Source organism: Lemur catta, chromosome 18, assembly GCF_020740605.2.
Source record: "Lemur catta isolate mLemCat1 chromosome 18, mLemCat1.pri, whole genome shotgun sequence".
NCBI classification, from domain to species: domain Eukaryota; kingdom Metazoa; phylum Chordata; class Mammalia; order Primates; family Lemuridae; genus Lemur; species Lemur catta.
Window position 1 is genome coordinate 32264247 of NC_059145.1, and position 22931 is coordinate 32287177.

The 22931-nt window shown below is 48.8% G+C and overlaps 1 protein-coding gene across 4 annotated transcripts in view; it reads right to left on the reverse strand.

Annotated features, from left to right (window-relative positions):
* The window catches only part of FLNB (filamin B), a 132682-nt gene that overhangs the window by 34644 nt on the left and 75107 nt on the right, over positions 1-22931 (reverse strand). For 3 of the 4 annotated variants that reach the window (XM_045530849.1, XM_045530847.1, XM_045530846.1), the window contains exons 12-25: positions 22282-22475; positions 21116-21229; positions 19991-20134; positions 19616-19739; positions 19117-19277; positions 18081-18171; positions 17659-17828; positions 11711-11828; positions 9216-9478; positions 7447-8044; positions 6669-6842; positions 5741-5903; positions 4960-5120; positions 1450-1617 (exon numbers count right to left, since the gene is read on the reverse strand). In XM_045530849.1, the coding sequence (XP_045386805.1) occupies positions 1450-1617; positions 4960-5120; positions 5741-5903; positions 6669-6842; positions 7447-8044; positions 9216-9478; positions 11711-11828; positions 17659-17828; positions 18081-18171; positions 19117-19277; positions 19616-19739; positions 19991-20134; positions 21116-21229; positions 22282-22475 (2643 nt within the window). Of the gene's footprint in view, positions 1-280; positions 374-1449; positions 1618-4959; positions 5121-5740; positions 5904-6668; positions 6843-7446; positions 8045-9215; positions 9479-11710; positions 11829-17658; positions 17829-18080; positions 18172-19116; positions 19278-19615; positions 19740-19990; positions 20135-21115; positions 21230-22281; positions 22476-22931 lie in introns of all 4 variants that reach the window. The other variant, XM_045530850.1, reaches the window with a different exon arrangement.

A 22931-nucleotide genomic window follows, 5' to 3' on the forward strand; every position in this document is an offset into this window, starting at 1 on the left:
CAATCTCATAAGGCCAGGGGACCCTCAGTGTGATGTCTGCAGGGGTTGGTTGGAGATCACATTAAAGCATAATCAAGGCATGCACTGAGTTGATAGATTCCAGATCCCAGCTCTGAATGTGGGAGTGAAGGATGCGTCAACTGCAGCATAGGTTAATCAAAGTGTGAATGCTCATTAGGCAAAGCAGATGAGGCAGGTACAAGCCAATCTTAGAAGTGAAGCTAGCAGGAGGCATTCCGGTTACATAATTTAGAGCAGCAGCCAATGGGAAAATGCAAACCTGTCTCCATAAAGTCACCCTTCGGGTCACCTTTAAAGAATTCGGAAATAGCTTTCAAGGGGCTGCGCCATGACTGGGAATCCATGTCATCAGCTAAAATTAAAGGGCTGTTACTTGAGGGTCCTCCATAATAGAGGCAGATATCTAAGTAAAGATTCTCTCTCTTCTCTTCTTTTTCTCCCTCTCTCATTTACACACACACACACACACACACACACACACACACACACACACACACACACACACACACTGAGGTCTTGAAGCTCAGTAACTTCACAGAATCATATTCCAGCCCCATGACCTCATTTCCCCAAACCACGTCTGCCCTGAGCTTCAAAGGGCATAACCTCCTGCTGAACCTCATTAAGGAGAAGATTCCTCTTCAAAGAAGGAAAGCCCCATCTGCCCCATTTGTGAAGCCAAGAACACATGACTGCTGAAAAAATCTAGATTATTTAAGAAATTAGGCACAGTGTCTCATATGGGAGAGAAAGGCACATTTTAAATACTGGATGAGGAAATGTGGTCGCTTACCAAAAAAGGCACATTTCATGCACTTCGGGACTTTGTCCCAAAATGGCCTGCTAGCATTACCAGATCCAAGTTCCAGGCTGCCAATAGGGCAGGCCAAATTGCCAACAAAGCCCATGCCCTAAAGATACCCCTCTCTCTCGGGAGTTGAGACATGAACAAAACCATGTCTCATGTGCTCTGCATACCTGGCATTCCCAGAGATTCTGGTATGTTCCACATGTGCACCAAGGCAGCTCAAAGAGTTCCAACCTCAAAACCCCACGATCCACCCACATCCTGACCAACCTGCTTCCTCACAGATGCTGAAACACGTAATGAAGCAGTCACAACAATTTTACATGTGAGAGCCCAGATATTACTTGCTTCGTCTAGCTGCTTAGAAAAAAATGAAATTAAAAAAAATTTAAGGCCATATTACTAAATGGGGAAAAAGACCACTGGGGAAATAATAGGCCTGCCTACTTTTAAGTAGGAACTTTCACTGTTAAGCTAGAATATAGAGCAATAAAGTAATTTTTAAAGAAATTCTATTTTAAGATCATGACCAAACTCAAAAGCAAAGTACCTGCTCCGGGTCACGGCTGCCCTTGCCCAGGGCAGCTGAATGTTGCCAGGATGGCAGGACGTGTACTCACCTCGTGGGCCCACGACCCTCACTTCCAGTGGAGCCAGGCCAGCCTTGCTGCTGTCCACTGTGAAGGACTGCAGGACTCGGGCCCGGACGCCTGAGCCCAGCCCGGGGCCGGCGATCTTGACCTTGCTGGGGTCCACAACATCCTTCACAGGAACCCTGAAGGGGCTGCCTGGAAAAGAGGTCACGGGAGCCTGAGTACGACCTGTCGATGGGAGACCCACCTGGTGCAGTGCCCGCCCAGAATCACACCGTCACCCTACCTGGGATCTCGACTGTGCAGGCCTCAGTCAGCAACTCCTGCCTCGCTGTGTATGCCCATGTGCCCACTTATCGTTTTTGACAATTACCATCACAGAACACCTACTATGTGCAGACACTGCCAGGTGCTGTGCCCCGAGTGATTAATGGCGCTATAGGAACCATCCCCCATGCAGAAGGACGAAGCAAGCAAGTCATTCTGATATCCTATATAACATACATATGTTGGGGGTGTACAAGCTGGAGCTCCAAGGAGGCAATGAACCTGGTCTGGAGGGGACCAGAGCAAGCACTCCAGTAACGACTCAGCTGAGACACGAGAGGGAGCGGATATCACCCGGGGAAGCAGATGGAGAGGTGCTTTCAGCGGAGGGCTCAGTACGTGCACGGCCTAGAGGTGCAGCAGAAGACAGGCTGTTGGAGGAACCTAGGGGGGAAGCTGAGTGGCAGAAGGCCAGAGTGGAGGGGGCTAGCGAGAGCCGGGCAGGCCTTGCAGCCCCCGTCCAGCCTGCTCTCCCACGATGGCTCCCGCATGCCCCTGGTCTGTCTCCCTCCTATGTACTTGGCACCTTCCGACCACACAGGGCCCCCTCGGTTCCCTGGCCGTCTGGTGATGCCTTGCTTTCTCCCTGAGTGTAAGCTGTGGTCCTGTCACATGGGTGACCCCACGGGGGACTCCAAGGGCCTCTGATTCTTCAAGGGTATCCATTTTGAAGACTGAAGAAATGTGGAGAAGGCAGGGAGATCGAGATTTTCGAGAGAGGCACTAAACAGAGAAACCAGGGCTAGGCCAAGGGCCCTCAGGGGACTGTCCCAGGTGGGGGACCTCTCCAGAAACAGGAGCCCCACCGTCCCCACACCAAGCCTCGGGCTGCCAAGTTCCTCTTCAAGGGGCCACACGCACCTTAGCGGTCCTTGTGCTCCCTGTGATGTCAGGCAAAGTTAACGGCATCTAACTGCCGAGGTCTCTCTGCTCTGCATCCCGGAAAGTTTATCCTTTGTAGAATTAGGGGTGGGAAATAACGAAGACCTGAGACCCTGACTTTCTAACAACAGCTGGGTTCCAGTGGCATCAAGGTTTCTAGCGACAAGAAATAAATGGCTGACCCTGGCAAAGACAAGCACAGCCCCCCATGCTGGGGTTTAGAAAGACAAAAGGGGAGCTTTATTTTATACAGGGACAGTTAAGGATTTCAATGTCAATAGGTAACGGCAACTGACCACCTCTGAGGCCAAGCTCTAAGTCAGAGCCTCCACTGGATGCTGTCCTAACTCAGCACAGAGCAGCCACGAACCAACACAGGTAAGATGAACTTAGGTCCAAGAAACCAAGCATCCCCTGCCACTCCCCTGTTGCTGTGCCCCAGGCAGACGTCATCAGTTGTTCCCGGCAGCCTTCCTGGCTGTCGCACTCTGAATCCCCGTCAATGCAGTGGTCCAGGCAGCCACCACCAACAGACCACGGCTGGCCCGCCCCAGGAAACCAACATGCCATTATGGGTAAGACAAGATAATCTGTTAAAAATAACCTCACAAGTTTGTACCAGGACAGGAAAAACTGGGCTAATATTTAACTACCCAGAATACACATAAAAGCAAGTTAGAAGCTAGCAGGTCACTTAGGTTTCAGGCAGTACCCCACGAGTTAACCCATGAGTTACCCCATGAGTTCTGGCATTTGGGAGAAGCTGGCATTCAGCTCTGGAAGGCAGAGAGCCTGAAACAGGAAGAGGCAGCATCCACACCTAATGGGAAGACCTCAAACGGGTCTCTCTCTGTTGTTACGCTCAAAGACGGCCCTTTGCTTCGAGCTCACAGGTCAGCCACAGGGGCCCAAACTCTCACCCTCCCCTCCAGGGGAGTTCCGAAGCTGACGGCATCCGCCAGACTTTCCTAATAATCAAAGCAGCTTTGTTGCTGCCACAAGCAGGAGATGCTCGTCTCCACTGCTGCCTGCCTGGCCAGAGCCACCATGTCATCTCTCCTGGGGACAGCCTTCCACCTGCTGTCTGTGCTCCTCTCTCCCCCAACCCAAGCACTGCAGTGTTGCGAAACTCAAAAGGGACCTGTGGCTCTGGAATCTGTTACTGAGCCCTGTTCTCATTCTCTACAGCCGTTTTATCACCAGCTTTAGTCGCATAAACACTAGGCAGTAAGCTCCCTGGGGACAGGAACTTTGTCTGTCTTGCCCGCGGCCGAACTCCCCTAGTGACTCTAGGAATTGAAAAAATCTATATTGAATGAGCTGCAAACACAAGTTTGAAGAGAAACTCGTCACCTTAAATGACTTAAGGCTTAAATGAACATCCGAGCAGAACGGATGTGACTTGAACATCAGTGCTTTCTGATCCCTGTGAGAGAGAAAGAGGTGAGTGTGCGTGTGTGCACTCCACGTGCTGAGGGGGAGAGGGGACGGAATCACTAGAGTGTGTGGGCAGCGGACACTCCAGCTTCCCGGGAGTCAATCCACAAACCCAAAGTGGGTCCCTCAGCCTGCCCCTGCCCCTCTCAGCAGGACCCTGGCTTGCTGGCCACCAGGGTGAGAACAAGACCCACGGAGGCTCTTCCTGCCCCTCGAGGCCGGAGGTGGGACAGCAGTGGTTTTCAACCAGGAGCGATTTTGTCCCTGAGGACATACGGCAATATCTAGAGACATTTTTGGTTGTCACAAACGGGAAAGGGGGTTACTGCTACAGGTGTCCAGTGGGCCAGGAATGCTGGCAAACACCCTACAAGGCACAGGACAGATGCCCACGACAAAGCATTATCCAGCCCAGGGTGTCGAGAGTGCGGAGGTTGGGAATCTCTGTTTTACAGAGAGTGCACTACACATCATTAAATAGAAAAAGACATTAGTAAATAAGAATTTGAATTTGTGTCTTCAGCTACTGGGACTGTCAATGGAAAAAAGAAAACAAGACACACGTGTAAGATGAATAAGAACCAAGCACAAAATCTCCAGAAGGCAGAGATTTCCAGCTTTGTAAACGAGTTTCCCTTAAATCAAGAACGAGGTCCTCCAACACGTGAACAACTATTTCCAGTCAAAATCCCAAGCCAGTGCTGCCTGCCGCGCTACCGGTTCTACTGGGAGGTGGGATATTCTTGGAGATGTAGCCCCTCAGGAAAATTCTCCTCTTGCGGCTACTACAAACATCAGACATTTTTCCCTAGTTGCAGAGATAAGCAAAATCCAACCTGTTTTCATGCAGAATCAATGATTCTGCAGGTTCCTCTCTGAGGGACAGCTTACCAGGGATGTGGGCCCCTCCGTACGTGATGTTAACGTCATAATCCCCCGGAGCGAAGGGGATGTACTCGGCAGTGCAGCTGCCGTCTTTGTTGTCCCTGCAGTTTATCTTCGACTCAGACGGTCCCTCGACGGTGATGCCGAGTCCGCCAATTCCTGCCCCTCTGGGAAGCGTGGGAAAGAAAGTGAAACGCGCACAGTTCACGCTGGTCTGCTTGTTGCCAAAATTCATTTAAAATCCCTTTATAAACTATCCCGTTTAGCCAACCTGACTCAACTACTGTGACAACACCTCTCACACAGGGATTTCGCAATAGCAGGATGTAAGTTAAGACAGCAATGAGTCCTCCTTTCCAATGCTTACCCTTCGTTTATTTTTCTCACCTGACTACATTAGCTAGGACTACAAGCACAATGCAGGCGTGTGCCTCGTGACCAATTTTAACAGGAATACTTCTAACATTTCCCTTAAATATGAGTTTGGCTCTAAATTTTTACACTATCACATTACAGAGCTTCCATCTAGTCCTAGTTTTGCTCAGCAGTTTTTATGACTATTATCAAGTGCTTTTTGGTACGTTTCTAGGTATACTTGGTCTTTCTCTGTAACACGAGTCTCTACAGAAGAAAATGTACATCATAAAAATAAAAATGCATCTCACCAAAAGTTGGGAGACCATGACACATATGTAGGGTACAGCCATAAAACTTTTTAAAAACAGTTAAACTACCTGGGGCTGCTCCTTTCAGAGACTCAACACACTGACCCCAGGGCCCTGCCTACCTGGTAACCACAGTGAAGACGTTGGGTTTGTCAGTAAAGGCCTCTTTCAACCCAGGTCCTTGGGCTTGGACACGAGATGGCTGGCAGCCTTCAGTTACAGCCACTTTGAAGGGACTGTTTGGGACGGGCACATCATCGTATGTCACCTCCACTACGTGGACGCCTGTTCAAAACAACAAACAAAAACACACATTTGCACGAAGTCACCCATCTGTGAGAAATGAAGTAGAGTGCCACTTCAGGGCTTTATCTAGCATTCAAGTCTGCATGATTTGAAAAAAGCAGGTAAAAAAATGTTATGTTGGTATGATCTGATTTTTGAATAATATAAACTATTTGCACTCACATCATCCACCCCACCCCCACCAAGCAAATACCACCAAGTCTATATTTATGTCAGTCATTCTAAACATATTGTCCTGACTTGGGAAAACTCCACCCAGCCAGTAACCAAAAGAAATAAAAGAGACATCTATAAAAACACTGAAAATATCTATACCAGAATATTTATAAGGATCTTATATCCAGGTAATGGGATATATAGATAGTGCTTTGTGTGTTTTTCTTTATGCTTTTCTAATTTGTTGAAATTTTTTATAATTTCTAATACTCAGGAAAGAAATTCATATGCAAAAAAAAAAAAACAAAACAATTGCACAAATGAGCAACATGCTATGACATCACCCTGGGAGCTGCTTAAGTGATCACGAGGCTGACCCAGCCCACCCATCATACAACAAGGCCAGCAAGCCAGGCACTGAGCGGGCAGGCGGCTCTGCTGGGGAAGGAGATTTCCACACTCCCCCGTCATTCTGCACGCTGCTGAGACAGGCCAAGCACATGGGGCCAGGGTCCGCACCAGCTGCCCAGAGGAAGTGGCCAAGCGCAGCTCCGAACGAGGGTCATGTCCAAGGAGAGGGGGACTCACCTTTCTCAAAGGGCGTGTATTCCACCTGGTAGGTCCCGTCTGCATTGTCTGTGACAAAGCACTCGGTGGAGGCCCCTGAGGGGTTGGCAATGTGGGCCTTGATGTGGTTGCCCCCCACCTGGGTCAGGGGCCGCGAGTCAACTGTGAAGTCCGTGGTGGCTTCCCGAAACACATCTGCAGAGCAACCACACAGACAAGAACGTCGACAATGCCTCGGACACAGATGCAAACCCCAGAACCAAAGTTCTTGGCGCTTTAGAACACAGAAAGTCTAATTTCAGTGACAGCAGACAACTGGTTTCTCTAACTTCCAAAATCGAGAATATTAATCCTTTTCTTCCCAAAAGAAGCCCCATTCCAGGGTAATCTTGGCCAAGTGACAACACAGCTGCTCACATGAAGGTTGGGATCTAGGGCTGGTTAAAGGGTGTAGCATGTGTGGCGTCAGCCAACACCACATTTTAAGCTTTTTCCCAATTAAGTGCCAACAATGCAATATGTTGACTTTCCAAACAAAAATGAAGAATTCTGGCTTTGCCAGAAAAACTGGGAAATCTGCTGACAATGCTGGGCCTCGCTCCCCACGGACACACAGAAAATAGGGTTGTGCAGTAGCACAGCCCCTCGCCCCAGCGCTCCAACCACTCCCTGAGGCAGGTCGCTGCTGAGCGTGTCCTTACACCCTGCCTGGCCCCTAGAGGCTCTGAGTTTGCAGCTCCTGCTCTGTGAATTTCTGGTGGCCCTTAAAATCCCAGCATCTCTTTTTTATGCAACCCACCTTTTCCTTCAATTCCTGGCCCAAAGACTTTGACCCTGCTGGTGTCCACGGCGGGATCCACCTTGACCCGAGCAGGGAAGTGTGGCACGAGCTCGCCGCCATACTTCAAGGCCAGCGTGTACATGCCAGCTGTCAGGGGCACATAGGTCACCGCGTAGGTGCCATCTTTGTTGTTCTGAATAGAGACTTCGGCTTTTGCTCCCGAGTCTGAGATGGCTTCCAGGCCCAGGGCCCCGGGTCCAGCTTCCGAACAGTCAACGCTAAGGAGCCCGGCTTCACCCACTTTCCCGTGCTCCAGACCTGGCCCCGACGCCACGACTTTAGAGGGGTCGAAGGGCATTTCAATGTCGGCTTTGAAGGGAGACCCGGGTATGTGGACTTCTTCAAAGAGAATGTTGACGAAGTATTCCCCGGGTTTTGTGGGAAGGTAAGAGACGGAGCAGGTCCCATCGCCATTGTCAGAGCATTCGATTTTAGCCTCACATGGACCTTCCACGGTTAGGCCCAAACCTCCAGTCCCAGCGCCTTTGGTGTCGATGGTGAACTCGGCAGGCTTACCCACGAGACCACCTTTGAGGCCAGGACCGTGGGCCTTCACCTGTGAGCAAAGAACAAAAGTCAATTTCTGCCTGGCACTGGTATTGCTGTTCGGCCAGCATTGGTTTCAACACCAAGCCTACGATCAGCACGGAAGTGCATCCCAGCCAAGTGGTCCTTCTCCCCAGGGCCTCCCAGGTGTCACACACGTACACGCATGCACACACATGTACACACATGCACGCACACACACAGTTAGAGCCACAGTATGGATGATGCTGCAAGTGGCTAAGACTCAATCACCAATGCAAAGGCACAGGAGAGAGCCATGGCTTTGGGCAGCATGGAGGAGGAAGAGCAGCCCCTCCACGACTGTTCTCTCTCCAGCCATGCCTTGCTCTTCTGAGGCACAGGGCTGGAGCTGGAGAATTAAGGTGCAGTCCAACACACACACAGGTTCCCTGGGTTGAGGGCTCGCAGAAGGGCTCTTATGGACCTCACTTGAGCGGCTTTGGCTATTGTATCTCGCTCAGCAAGTTCTGTGTAATAAAAAACTCAACCAGTTTTAAGAGACGGGAGAGACTTTCATCTTGGACTCAACAAATAAGTCAGTTTTTTAGGATTCATGCCATTCGGATCATTGGTAATACACCAACACCCTTGAGTCAGAGCAACTAGGAAGAAATGATAATATTTTTTTTTTGAAACAGAGTCTGTCTGTGTCACTCTGGGTAGAGTGCAGTGGTGTCATCATAGCTCACTGCAACCTCAAACTCCTGAGCTCAAGCGATCCTCCTGCCTTGACTTCCCAGAGTGCTAGGATTAGGATTACAGCTATGAGCTAGAGAATAATACATTTTTATATTAATTATTATACCTTCTATAGGGCGAGTACAGTCTGTTTGCTGGAGGCTGGACTGAGGTCTGCACATGCATTCTCTCCCATAACCCTTACAGGCTGGCTTTGAAGCAAGTACTATTATTCTGCTAACAAACAAAGGAAGAAGACTCAGGGATAGGGAGCCCCTAACCACAGTCTTGCAGCCAGAAAGCAAGAAGAGCAAGCTTGCAAGGCTCAGGGGACCCTTCACGCTGAATTGCAGGAGGGCTACCGTAAGCCACTGAGAACCGACTTTCATCACAAAGGTCTCTGTCAGGCAGGACCAGAGAAGGACTATGGTGTCGTATTTGACAACAATGGGGCAAGTTCTGGAACAGAAATAAAAGCCGACCTTGGTAGGATCTGGCGGCAGGGAGGCCTCCACCGTGTAGGGGCTCCCAGGCACGGGGTGTCCATCGTAGGTCACGTCTACTGCATACAGCCCCTCCTCCCGAGGGATGAACTTGGCTGTGCTGCTCTCCCTGCCCGCCACGGGAGCCACGAGGCATGGCACGACCTTGCGAGAGGGGCTCAGGATCGTCACATCCAGCTTCCCCTGGCCGCCTGCCCCTCTGGTGTCAATGGCGAACTCCTGGTCCTTCCCCACTTCGACCCCTGGAAAAGGGACACAAGCCAAAGGGAAGAGCTGACCCTTTTCAGCTGCAGGAACAATCAAGAGCAGGGAAGTGAGGGCTCTTTGGATGTGGGGGGCTTAGTCTCTACAACAAGCAACAGCTGGTACACAGGACATGAAGCAAGACTAAGTATACGCAGCATTTTAGCCTCAATAACAAGGAGCGCAAGAGCAATAATTAATTAATGATGGTAATAATAATAACTATCACTTACTGGATGCATTTTATATGCCAGGCACAAATTTGGCACATTATCTCCTTTAATGTTTGCCACAACCCTATGGGGTATTTATTATGAACCAACGGCTTTAAAGGATAGGGAAACCAAAGTTCAGAGAGGTTAAATAATTTGTCCAGGGTGACATATCCAGCAGGCTGCAAAGCTAGGACTCAAACCGAAATTTACTGGACCCCACAGTCTGCTCTGCTGACCAGTGAGTTATAATCTGATGCTGTCCCCTTTCTTTACTTACTTTTGGTGTTAACTTTGTATCGAAACACCCCTAAGTCAATGCTTTACTAATTCTTGGCAGCAAATTCAACCCTCCCCACCAAGAGGCTAAAAGTCGCAGAGCTGGCAAATGCAGCTGGGAACTGACTCTGTACCGTGATGGTCTCTGACAGGTCTCTGCCAAGCAGGGCCACAAGAAACCCAAGTGTTATATTTGACAAAAACAGAGAAAGGACTTTAACCAAAACAAAAGCACTGGGAACACAGGGCCCTGCCACAACCCAGGGATATCTTGCCTCTGGGGCAATACACAGCCTGCCAAGATGAACACTGCAGAACCACAAGCAAGGAGGCCTCAGAGCTCTGTGTCCCAAAGGGAGAGAGGTTTTCCTAATTGGCATGATGCTTTTCCTGCTCTGGAGTCGAAACTCTCGGTGTCTTGGGGAAGGAATGACGAGGGGACACGCGAAAGGGCTAGGAAGTGACCTTTCGTATGCTCAGAGCTGGTTGTCCCCACAACCCACAAAAGCCAACACTGAGGTCTTGCTTTGGACCCTCCTGAACTGGGAGCTGGCCTCATGCACAAGTTGTGCACTTGAGTTACAAGTCAACGAAGACACTCGCTGATGGCACTGCTGACACCCTGGAGAAAGCCGCACAGGTGGACACAGGAGGCCCGCCCTGGGGCATGCACTCGGCCCTGCTGAGGTGTCACCCTGAAGTCGTGTGGATGTGAGCCACTGAGGGTCATCCGGTCTGGGACAACTCACAGTTAACACCAACAAAAGGGATCTAGGTGTGAATGACTCCTGAAATGCACAGCCGACTTCAAGAGGCAGGCTGAAGACACGGGGTTTCTATAGCAGGATGACTTTAATGCAAAATAAACACGGCCAAATATTTCCTGCTGGCACAGCTATGTGTACAGATGCAGACAGAAGGTCTGGAAGGAGAGAAACTGAACTGACAACCTTGGTTAACCCGTGGGAAGAGGGGAGGTGATGGTTAAGATGGAATTTACGCTTAATGTAATGTTTTTTTAGATGAAAAATGGATTTATGTATTACGTGTGTAAAAAATAATTTTATGAGCATGTGTTGAACATCTGAAAGCTGAGTGATAAGTACATCAGTGTTCATATTATATTACTCTCTTTACTTTTCTAGGTTTGACATTTTCCATAATAAAAAAATATGAAAAATTGAAAATAAACAAAATGAGCTTACACTAGTAAAATCCCTAACAAGCTAGAGAAATATTGAGATGAGGGCGAGGAGGCGGCGCTGTGGTTGTGGTTTCTGAGTGCCAGGGAGTTGGCTTTCAGGCTGGACTCTGGACGTTAAGCTGGGTTCAGCTGCCAAGGACAGCTGGCGCACTAGAAACTCATCAGAAAGCAACGTGGCTCACACTCTCTCTTTAATGAAAACTTCCCGCTGCGATGCCAGCAGTTGCTGAAGGCTGACTACGTGCCAGCCTCCGGATTCTCAGCTCGTTTAATCTTCACGATGTTCCCACGCGTGTAAGTATTCCTGACCCCACCCCCCATTGTACAAATAGGTAAACTGAGGCTTGGTGAGGCTAAGTGGCAGATAGGGTCACAGAGCTATTTCCCAGCACACCCCTAACTCAAACCCCAGTCTGTTCACAGCAAAGTTTCTTAAAATAGAATTTGCTTCTCTGCAGATTCCATCTTTTGAAAGAAATCTAACCCACAGTCACGTTTGGTGGCCTCCAACAACCAGTCCCCATTCAGACACTTACTGTTTTCCAACCCATTAATTTTTATCTTGCTCAGATCCAACGGAGCAGCAACACCCACAGTGAAAGGGCTCTTAGGGATGGGATCGCCACCGTAGGTCACCAAAACCTGCATGCTGCCCTGGAACGAGACAGAAAGCTGAGTATGCCTTTGGGTGCCAATATCAGGGTGTCTAAACTCCCCCCATCCCCATCCTTCTTTCTTCCCAGAGACACAGGGAACTTGACTCCAGTGGATTTAGAAAGCCTCTCAGACATATTTCTTTAAGCTTTTGACCACATGGCAAGAACAGAGAAATCAGATCAAATAAGAACAGCTAATAATGACAACTTAGTGAGCATTTACTACATGCCAAGCATTGTGCTGTGTGCTTTTATGCATTTCCTGGATTCAATTTCAAAACAGTCCTAAGGACTAGTTCCTACTGTCATCCCCATTTTTCCAGGAAAAGAAACTAAGGCTCAGAGAGGTAAAGGACCATGCCCCAAGCCACACACCCGGTAAGTGTGCAAGCTGGGCCCCAAACCTATTCTGCCACACCATCCTCTCCACCCAGCAGACCCAGCCCCTGGCCATCAGTACAGCAGCTGGGCCTGGGGCCTCTAACCAAACAGAACTATTTCTTCTACGTTCTGGGAATCAGTTTCAGGCCACCAAGCTGCAAAGGGAATTTGTAAGAGTTTACCTGGAGCCGTTCTAAGACCATTGCATAGCATCTGAACTCCCATTTCTACATGGAAGAAGCAAAAGTGGCAAGTGTGTAGGCAGACGGTGCCCATGGGATTGGCAGGCCCCCTCGCTGGAGCCCAGGGGCCACGTGGCGCACCTCAGCCTCATGCGCTGCTGCTGATCTCCCCAGGCCAGTCCTAGCATGGTGCCCTGCTGGCTTCCTCTCTCCAGGGTTAGCCAAGTCCCCTCCCTCCAAACCCAGGCTCCACCAAAGCCCACGGCTGTCTCAGCAGATCAAGATCCCCTCACCTCAATGGTCCAAGCACCAGGTGAGAGGAAAGTGGGAGGGAGAGATGATTCCCCCCAAGAACCCAGTAGGACCACTGGGACGCAGGCCCTGCTGAAAGCTGTTGCTGATCAAGTGTTAAAAGGATGTAGCTTTTGGCCTATGGATATTTTCTCACATTCCGTTTATAATAAAAGGGGAAAAGCCAAAGAGAAATATTGGTTGCATCAATGGAGGGGGAAGGATTGATTTTCCAAGATTTTTAGCACTGCACACAAAACCAGTTGGCCCCCTGCCTCAAGGGTATAACATTTCCTGGTAGAATGCACATAGGTCAAATTCAGCAGAGCTGGGAGCTGGCCATGGGACAGGAAAGGTCTCCTCCTTGCACTGTTTAAGGCAGGGCTGACTTGCTACTTCAGCCAGTGCAGCATTCGCGACATGCCAGCTCTTCCTGGGCTTCGGTTTGCCCACAAGCCCCTCAGGGGCTAGCCAGGCAGACCTCGGGCTAGCCAGGGGTCCTGGAAATACCTTCTCCCCAACTCCCATGAAGTTTTCTGGCTACTTCTCTGAAGTGCTAAAGAAGAGAGGGAAAAATCCTCTTCCAGCTAAGCCCATCCATCCCATAAAAGAAGGTATGTTCTCATTACCAGTCATAAAAACAAAACAAAAACTCAGATAGGAAATGACCTCTACCTTAAATAACCTAAGAAGAGGGAGGGAAAAAAAATCTGAGAGCTTTACACCTACAATGCCTATAGCATTTTAGGGTGTCCCCCGAGGCCCCAGCTAAGGAATGGACTGTGCTTATTCCCCACAGGCTATGAGTGAGTCTGAGCAGTGAGCACCCCGTGCATGTCCCCAGGACTTCACAGGCTGCAGGACAGTTTTATTCTCCCCCTACGTGTTTCTCAAGGCTGAATCTTATTTTTCAAAACACACATACACAAGACACTGACCCGACAGCTCAGAACAGGATGGGATCGAGAGAGCCCCCAGAGGCCCCTCCTCCAGAGCCCTCTGAGAGCAGCCACAGCCACCACGTTAAGAGCATTTTGGGGTAGAGACTGTTACCCTGTGAGGCTCCCTGAGCTCACAGGGCCCCTAAAGGGCCACAGTGGCACATGGAGTTTTCCATCTCTCATGGGTCCTGACACAGCATGGAACGGAGCTGTCGCCACCAGCTCCTCAACTGCTCTGCTTGGGGGAGCGTGGCGTTGAGAACTTTAAGTCACCTGAGGCCACACACAACCAGAGGCATGCAAGACAAACTCCTCCAGGAAATAATTTCCCATCTATAAAATCAAGCTTTTGTCTGGGCTTTGAGCGGGTCCTCAAGCCCTACCCCAAGTCTACTCCTTTAAGGCAAAAAGGGCTCTTGCCACGGTTTCTTGACAAGGGTTAACAGGACCGCCCAGCCACGCACACCCCGCGTCACTCAGGGACTAGAGCAGCAGCCCGGCAGGTGGCCGAGGGCAAAAGCCAATCGGGGACCTGAGCTGCTCAGGCAGGCGGGGCCGTGGCTCCTCACGTGGCACAGTCTGTGTTCTGAAGGGGGGCCTGCACCCCAGCCAGGACACGCCCCTGCCAAGCAGCTGCCTTTCTGGGAAGTTCCAGCCTGTTATTCCCTAAAACCACGGGGAGAAGGTGTGCCCGTGGGCGTCAGCCCTCAAATATGCTCCCTTCCTCCACGCAGGGGATGGCTTTCCGGGCTGACCCAGGCCTCCTAACCACATCCAAGGGCACAGTTCAAAAGGCTTCCTTAACCCGATCTTGAACTTTTAGCTGCTCTTCAGAAAAGAGAGTTCAAAGGAGGATGAGGAGGTGCCGGCCCCACTCCTCTACCAGATTACAACGTTCTTAGGCCGTCTCTGCGTGTGAATCCAAGCACTCCATCATTTCGTCACTCTTGGCCACTAATCCATATGGAGCGCTTACAGGGCCAGGCGAGGGGAAGATACACACGGGACATGATTTCCTATCCTTGGGGAACTCACAATCTAAGATAAGGGACTTAATCACTTGTCTTTGCCGTAGAGAAAAATTCGGCATTATAAGTTGCCCAAATAACAAAATCATAAATCTCGCTCTAAACAATAAACAGTAAGAAGGACCCCAGAGACATCCTGCGAATCATCCACACCAAAGGCAACCTCTGACACCAAGACTCTGCCAGGCTCCTTGGACATCACGGGCAGCATTTGGACCAACAACCCCAAGACCCTGCTCGGTGTGCCAACAGTTCTCAAATCTGCTGCTATCAGAGAACCAGATGAACTTGACCTTGGGGTGACTCTAAAGTAAGGAGCCTCCCACTCCAGCATCACTTCAAATGTGACAAAACTGGACCTACACTGCCAGTCTCCACCTGGGTCTCAACTAGAAGCGTGAGGCGACCAGGGCAATGGGTTCCGCAGTCCTTCCTGGGGGTGCAGGCCAAACTCTGACTGTCCTGATGTCTGCAGCTTACTTTCTACTGGCAGCCAAAACACAAAAAAGTATATAGATACAGGACAAAGCAAAAGTCACAAAATGTTTTCAGAGGAGCCTATGACCTTGTGATCTTGATCAGTGTGCACGGCCATGGCTTTCTGGTACCTTCTGCTGAGGAACTCGGACAGTTGGCAACAAAGAAGACATCAAGCCGACGTTCCCAGTGCTAAGGCTCACACCAGCCGTCAGAACTGTCAGCAGGAAAATAATTACCTATTTACCACTGAGTGACCCGACGAGAAAAAGAAACTCTATCTGCGAAAGGATTAGTTTTACCATTACTAATAACAAACCCCTCATTAGGACTTTTTTAAAGCATAGGAAGAAGTAAGTTTGGAGATAAGAGGCAACAGCTATGAGGTGACACAAGAACTATCAACAGAGTGAAATGAAAAAGCAACCCAACCCACGGAGTGAGAGAAAACATTTGCAAATCATATCTGATAGGGAATTAATATTCAGAATACAGAGAGAACCCCTAAAACTCAACACACACATACACAAAAAATCTGATTCAAAAGTGGTCAAACAGACATCTCTCCAAAGAAGATACACGAATGGCCAATGAGCACATGAAAAGATGTTCAACGCAATTGATCATTAGGGAAATGCAAACCAAAACCACAGTGAGGTACTATCTTACACTCATTTGGATGGCTACGATCAAAAGAATGGCTTTACCATATGTTCCCAGCTGCTCCACTTCTGGGTATATGCTCAAAATAATTGAGTGCATGGACTCAAAGACAGACGTGTACACCCACGTTCGCAGCGGCATTATTCACAACAGACAAAAGGTGGAAGCCACCCAAATGTCCATCAGCAGATGAACAGGGAAGCAAAATGCGGTCTATACATACAATGGACTATTATTCAGCTTTAAAAAGGAATACAGTTCCAACACATGCTACAACATGAATGAACCTACAGGATATTATACCAAGTTAATTAAGTCAGTCACGAAGAGACATATACTGTATGATTCCACTGATATGAGGTACTCAGAGTAGTCAAAGTCACAGTGACAGCAAAGTAGAATGGTGGATGCCAGGGGCTGGGGTAAGGGGAATGGGGAGCTACTGTTTAATGGGTACAAAATTTCACTTTTGTGAGATGACAAGAGTGCTGGAGATGAATGGTGGTGATGGTTGCACAATAATATGAATGCACTCAATACTACTGAACTGTATGCTTAAAAATGGTTAAGAGGGTACATTTTGTGTTATGTGGATCTTACAATTCAAAAATTGAGGGGAAAAAAAGCACAAGAAGCAGAAGTCTGGAGATAAGAGCCCACGTTTATAACCTGGCACGTGGAACTTGTCCCAGAGAACCCCTCCCACTGCAGGGAAGTTCTCAGAGAGTCCACCCCCAAGGACGCACAGCCCCCAGAACATTCCCTCATCCTGTACCCCTCGTTCTTCCCCGCTTGACTCCTCGCTGGGAGGGCCCAGACGGGAGAAACGCTTCTTGGGCAGTGTTTCTGCAGAGAACATCGCCCTTCTTGTCCTACAAATGGCATTTCTCACACAGGAGGACCATTTCCCTCAAGAATGAAGGACTCTCAGAGGCCGGGAACAACTCTTTAGTATAGTAGGTGTAAGTCTTAAAACCCAGGCTTTTCTGCCAGGATGTCTGCTCTCCAGAACCTGGAGGTGTGAACATGAAGCAAAACAAAATTTTAAACAAATATAACGTGCACAGAGTTTCAGTTTCACAAGATATACAGAGCTATGCAGATGGATGGTGGTGATGGTTGCACAACATAATGAACGTACTTAATACTAATGAGCTGTATACCTAAAGATGGTTAAAACAGTAAATTTTATGTTCTGTGTATTTTACCACAATAATTTTTTTTAAATTTTAAAACAAATAAACATGAACTTGTACAAAGAGGTAGTTTTTTTAGGCCCTTATGCCTAAAATAATCTCAGAAAACCAGCCTGGATGGCAAGCTCCCATCTGAAATCCTGCATTTTGTAAAAGGGAAGAATTTGCTGCCCTAAATAGTGCACTGGGCCTCAGGGACTAAAGGCTGAACCGGCTCTTTGAGAACAGACCCCACTCAAACACCTCATAAAAAAGGCAAACTAAGCTAAAAGCGCCAGGAAGGAAAAACAAAGGTGTGGCAGCTCTTTCTCTGTGAGTAATTAATGGCAAAGATTAAAAGGTAGCTGGTAAGGATGGGAGAGGGGGAGAGAGAGGAAGAGAGAAAGAGTGAGAAAGAGAGAGAAAGTGTGTGTGTAAGAGAAAGGTAGATATCAGGTTTTGAATATCAAGAACTCATCGTTTCTCTGATAAAACCCAAAATGGAGGTGGAGATATGGGACTGGCTTCCTGCTTGTTTTTCGAGAACACTGCAGACTTTCCTGAGAACCCACCGGGCTTTCTGTTAGTGCTTCCAGAGGGGCTCAGAAGGCAGGGCAGTGTCCCAGGTGACCCAGCGCAGCGCTGTGTGGAGGGGCCTGCCGGGCCAGCGGAGCAGGGACAAGACCCTACCTGCTGGGTGGGTGTGTATTTGACGGTGTGGGAGTAGTCGTAATTATCGATGATGTCCAAATCTTTCACCGCGTCGCCAGGAAGCGGGCTGCTGAACTGCACGTTGAGCGGGGCTTTCCCGGCCCCCTTGGTGTAGACAGTGAAGTGGGTCGGTTTCCCATTTTCCACACCTGGAAAGACATCCCGTGAAGTGAGGAAGAGGAGACAGGCGAGCTGCAGTGGTTTCACTTTCAGAACCAGTCTGACAGGTTCACCAGCACCAGGTCTAATGACAGCAGGGCCACTGCCATTGCTACATCAGAGTCACTCAGAACACCTGCTGTTGGTGGAGGTAAGTTCCTCAAGGCCCTGGACCAAACCCGCCCAGCTGCCTCTGGCCCGCAGAAGGGCTCCAGGACAGCCTGGACCACCAGCCATCTCACCTGCTTTGCTGAGCCCCGGGCCTTCTGCCTTCACTTTGCTGGCATCGTGGGAAGGGTCGACTTTGACTCGGAAAGGGCTGGCGGGGATTTCCTGTAGCAGAGACACTGTCTCAGTAGGAAAGCCCCGAAGCAACTGCCAGAGCTTAGGGTGCTCTGACCTTAGTATCGCTTTGATGCAGTGGGTGGTAAGCAAACTCCTGTTACCACAGATCAAGTCTTCGTACTCCAGCACCAGGTAGGGGCCGCATGGAATAGGCCACTCCCTAACGCCTGGATCCTTGGTATCACAAACAAATCTGAGAACTCCGAGCCTTTAACACCAAATGTTGAGTACTTGGGATGAAAAAATACTGGCAAGAATGAAACCAAAAACAATATATGGGGCCAAGGAGGAAGGAAATATCCTCTAGGGCCAGCTGAGAGCTAAGGTCTGGGGAATACAAGAAAGTGATCAGAAACTCAGTGATTGTAATTCTTCAAAAAGAACATTGCAGACTATCAGAATAAAGGCAGAATAAGTTAGTTACGTGAAGTCAACTCAAGATCACTCCCTGTAGGCACAGAACATTCTCCTGAGGTTCCTACTTTTACGTAAGGTTCATTTTAATCACTAGGATTTCAAAATTCCCTGCATTACGGTTCTGCCTGCCCCATCTGAACTATCACATTCCTGAAACTTCAAATCGCCTTTCCCTATGAGAGTCACAGGGCAGAGGCCAAAGATATAGCTTCAAAGACCATAAAGTAGAACATATCTATAGGTTAATCATGTTTCAACCAAAAACTTGATGTTTCATAACAAACCAGTCTCTTTCCAGAGCCCACTGAATACACTGCCTCACTTTTGTAAGAAAGTGATAAAAATTTAGTTCTCGGTTTTTCCTTCTGGGTTTTAAGGAATCCGAGAGAAAAGTATCGAGCAGAGTTCTCAAGATACCTTCCCTGTCACTGAAAGAACAAAAAGGAGATACGCACACAGGTGGCCAACAAGAATCCAGGTCCACCCCGCCGGCCCCTCACAGGCCCCACCACACACCTGAGACGCAAAGAGCACTTTGATGGTGTATCGCCCCGCGGCAGGAGGCACGTATTTCACGGTAAACGTGTCGTTGGCATTGTGAATAATGTCAAAATCCACGTCTTCCTCATCCTCACTTAACACCCGGGCATCACACTTAATGCCAACACTGACATCACCTGGAAGAGACCAGCTCATTAGCACCAGCTTACAAGAAATAGCTTGTCCTGTGCAGTCACTTCCAGCTCAGGCTAACACCCTCCCCCCCCAAAAAAAAACATTGGGAAGATACCAGTAAGAAATCTGAGAAAGGGATGGTGGTAAGTCAGGATTTTCGAAAAGGGATGGAGAATTGGCAAAGATATCACCAAGGAACCATTACAGAGGCTCAGCAGATGAACAATTACCTCTTCAGATGGACTACTTCATGGTTCAAAGTTAACTGCCCGGGAAATGGTATGAAAAGGACTTTCTTCCCAAGGAGCAACAGTCACTGGGTTGAGAGAAGCCCTCTCACCTTCCCCGGCCTCGGTGCAGTCCACTGTGAAGTGAGTAGGCTCGTTTGCCTTCAGACCACTTCTCTCCACACCCGGTCCAAACACTTTGACCTTCTGGGGATGGCTGCCTTGCCCGATGTTGACCTAGAGATGACGTAGAGAAAGTTATGTTCTCCTCCACTTGGACCCAGTAAAACACTGTTAAAAAGCACTGTGAGAAACAGCCCTTCTGGGTGGTCCAGAGCACCCTGTCCCTCAGGCCACCCCATCTTTCCAGGCCCACCAAGGATGGGTCCCTTCCATAAGTCTGCCTTTGGCCATCAGGCACGGAGCCCAGACCTGGCGCATGACCGGGCCTTTTCATGCAAGGGCCAGGACTCTACCTCACAACCTACCCTGTAGGGGCTGTGTGGGATGTTCACACCTCCCCAGACCACGGCGATGGTGTGCTTGATGGCCTTAACCGGGGTGTATGAGCAGGTGTATGTGCCATCCATCCGGCTCTTCATCTGGATGTCAATGGGCTGGCCTTCCCCATCCTGCAAGAGAGCTGGAGCTAGCAACAGAGGCAGCCCTCCCGTGGTCTCCATCAAACAGGGCCACGGTGGGCCCCCCAAGACAACCGAGTCACCACCCGCTTATCCAACAAAACTTCATGGACCAACCACAATGTGCCATGTTCTCACAATGCAAGGACAACAGGTGACAAAATATTACATGCATTTATTTATTTTTAGTTATTAAGAACAAATAGGCCAGGCGTGGTGGCTCACACCTGTAATCCTAGCACTCTGGGAGGCCGAGGCAGGAAGATTGCTTGAGCTCAGGAGTTCAAGACCAGCCTGAGCAAGAGCAAGACCCCGTCTCTACTAAAAAAAAAAAAATAGAAAGAAACTAGCCAAACAACTAAAAATAGAAAAAAATTAGCAGGGCATGGTGGCATGCGCCTGTAGTCCCAGCCACTCAAGAGGCTGAGGCAGGAGGATCACCTGAGCCCAGGAGTTTGAGGTTGCTGTGAGCTAGGCTGATGCCACGGCACTCTAGCCCAGGCAAGAGAGTGAGACTCTGTCTTAGGAAAAAAAAAAAAAAAAAAAAGAACAAATGGCCCCAAAACAAAACCATGGTCACTCTGTGCTTCTTAATTTCTTTTCAATTCCTGCATTTAAGTCTCTTGGCCTAATTCAATTAAATGAGATAAGCATATTTTTTAAATCCTTGTTTACAAACCTCCCATCACAGCCTAAGTAGCTTCAGCCACACAGAAAGACATTACAGAGTAATCTGAAACAATCAAGCCTTGTTTCCACAGATTACAAATCATAAAGATGATTTACCAAAAAAAACACACATCCTGCTTTACATGTTAGTCTCATTTAATCCTCACACAACCCCACGAGATAACATTCTTATCATTCTCAAGTGTGGAGGGAACCGAGGATCAGACGGACTAAGCAACTTGCCCCTACACTGGCAGATCTCGTTACCTACCATTATCTGCACAGGTAGCCCCAGAAATGTACCTGAGCAAATATCTTCAAGGGAGCCTTTCCAGCATCCTTAGGATCCACGGTGAACTCGGCTGGGTTGTTGACGATGCACCCAGATTTCTCCAAGCCTGGCCCATACGCTTGGACCTGAAGCAAAGAGCCAATAATGATTCTTTCTGTGCGATGCCCCAGCTAAACCCCTAGATGAAGACTGGTCACCATGGAATGGGGGAAGAACAAAATGACTTGTGTCTGGTTTTATAGTATCCATGTAACAGGACGGTTATGGGAAGGAAAATGCTAAAGTAGGCTGTAACTTAAAAATAAATACTATCATTAATCTCTCATGAGGAAGAAAACTCTAAAACCAGGCCCAAACTAACCCAGGCTTCCTGCCTTATTCTGAGCTGACCTAGAGAACTTCTAGTAAGTGGGGCAGGGCCCTCCAGCTATGCCAAGTTTCAATGTTCCTACTTTGAAGGGACTTGGAACCTTTACTACAGAAGACATTCCAAAAGTCTGCAGTCCCCAGAGAACAAAGGACTAGCAGTTGGCCAAGGCCGGTAGCTACCAGCCCAAAGTGATGTCAGCCCACAGACAGCTGCCCAAGTGGGCCAACAGCAGCACACGTGGGGGTGCGGAGCCACCTCCTGTCGCCCAGGCGGGCTCAGGCTTGATGCTTACCAGCCAGCTAAGGGTTTGAGAGGAAGCTTTTGAAAACATTGCTCCAATTTCAGAGAAAGGGGGCTATTGGAGAAAATAACGTTATCTATGGAGCATCTTGAACTGACTACAGAAAGTGGGACGACTGAAATATGATACTCTGGAGTGTAAGAAATTAGCAGCTTATGGAGCCCCCTACACAGGCTGGGCACCGAGCAAACGGCTGTCTTCATGCCTGCTACCTCCCTGAATCATCCCAGAGGCTCTAGGCAGCAGACATACTGCCATTCTCATTTTATAGAGGAAGATACCAAGAGTCAGAGAGGTAAGTCACTTGCCCAACATTACAATTATGCTAAGGGGTACTACCAGGATTCAAATTCAAGCCCGTTTCCTGCCTAAAATATAAATGGCTCCTCTCTTCCCTCTCTCAACATGCTGTTTAAGGCAATTCTTCAGGTGTGGGGTGGGGGTGGGGGACGGGGGTATGCCAGGAGCCAGGGAAGAGAGGACACAACGAACACAAGTTGATTCACCAGATCAGGGTTGTAGTCTCCCGTGGCTGGATGGATGAAGGCCATGTACGGGCTGTCCTTGATGTCTTCGTCATCACACATGATGTGAACGGCGTATTCACCAGGCTCCTTGGGCCAGTATTTGACGTCACACGAACCATCATTCTGGTCATCATACTCGATCTTTGCCTGGGAGGGGCCTTCAATGGCAAACCCTGGGGGATAGGGTGAAAGGGCCTCCCTGGTTACATGGCGGAAAGTACCTATTCTACGTTACTACCAACTCATTCCCTCTGGCTCCCTAAAAGCCACGTATTGGCTGGAAGATTGAAATCTGTATGTGTCCCTTTTCCACAAAACCAGCCCCACTGAGACCTCACTAGAAATGGAAGGGTTGGATTATAATACTTTTTTGTTTTTACATCATCTAATAGGAAGGGTCCAACCAGCAAAGCTTTCTGCTGGCAATATGGTAACATGGGCCAAAAGCCTTAAACCAACACCCACTCTTTGTAAGCCTAATTCCATTTCTGGGCTTTTATCTAAAGGAAATTACCAAGGATATGCATTCAGCATTGTTTTTATAGCAAAACCCTGGAAATAACTGGAGAGTCTAACAATAGATATATCCATACAATGGAATTCCATGGAAGCCATGGAAAATGATGGCA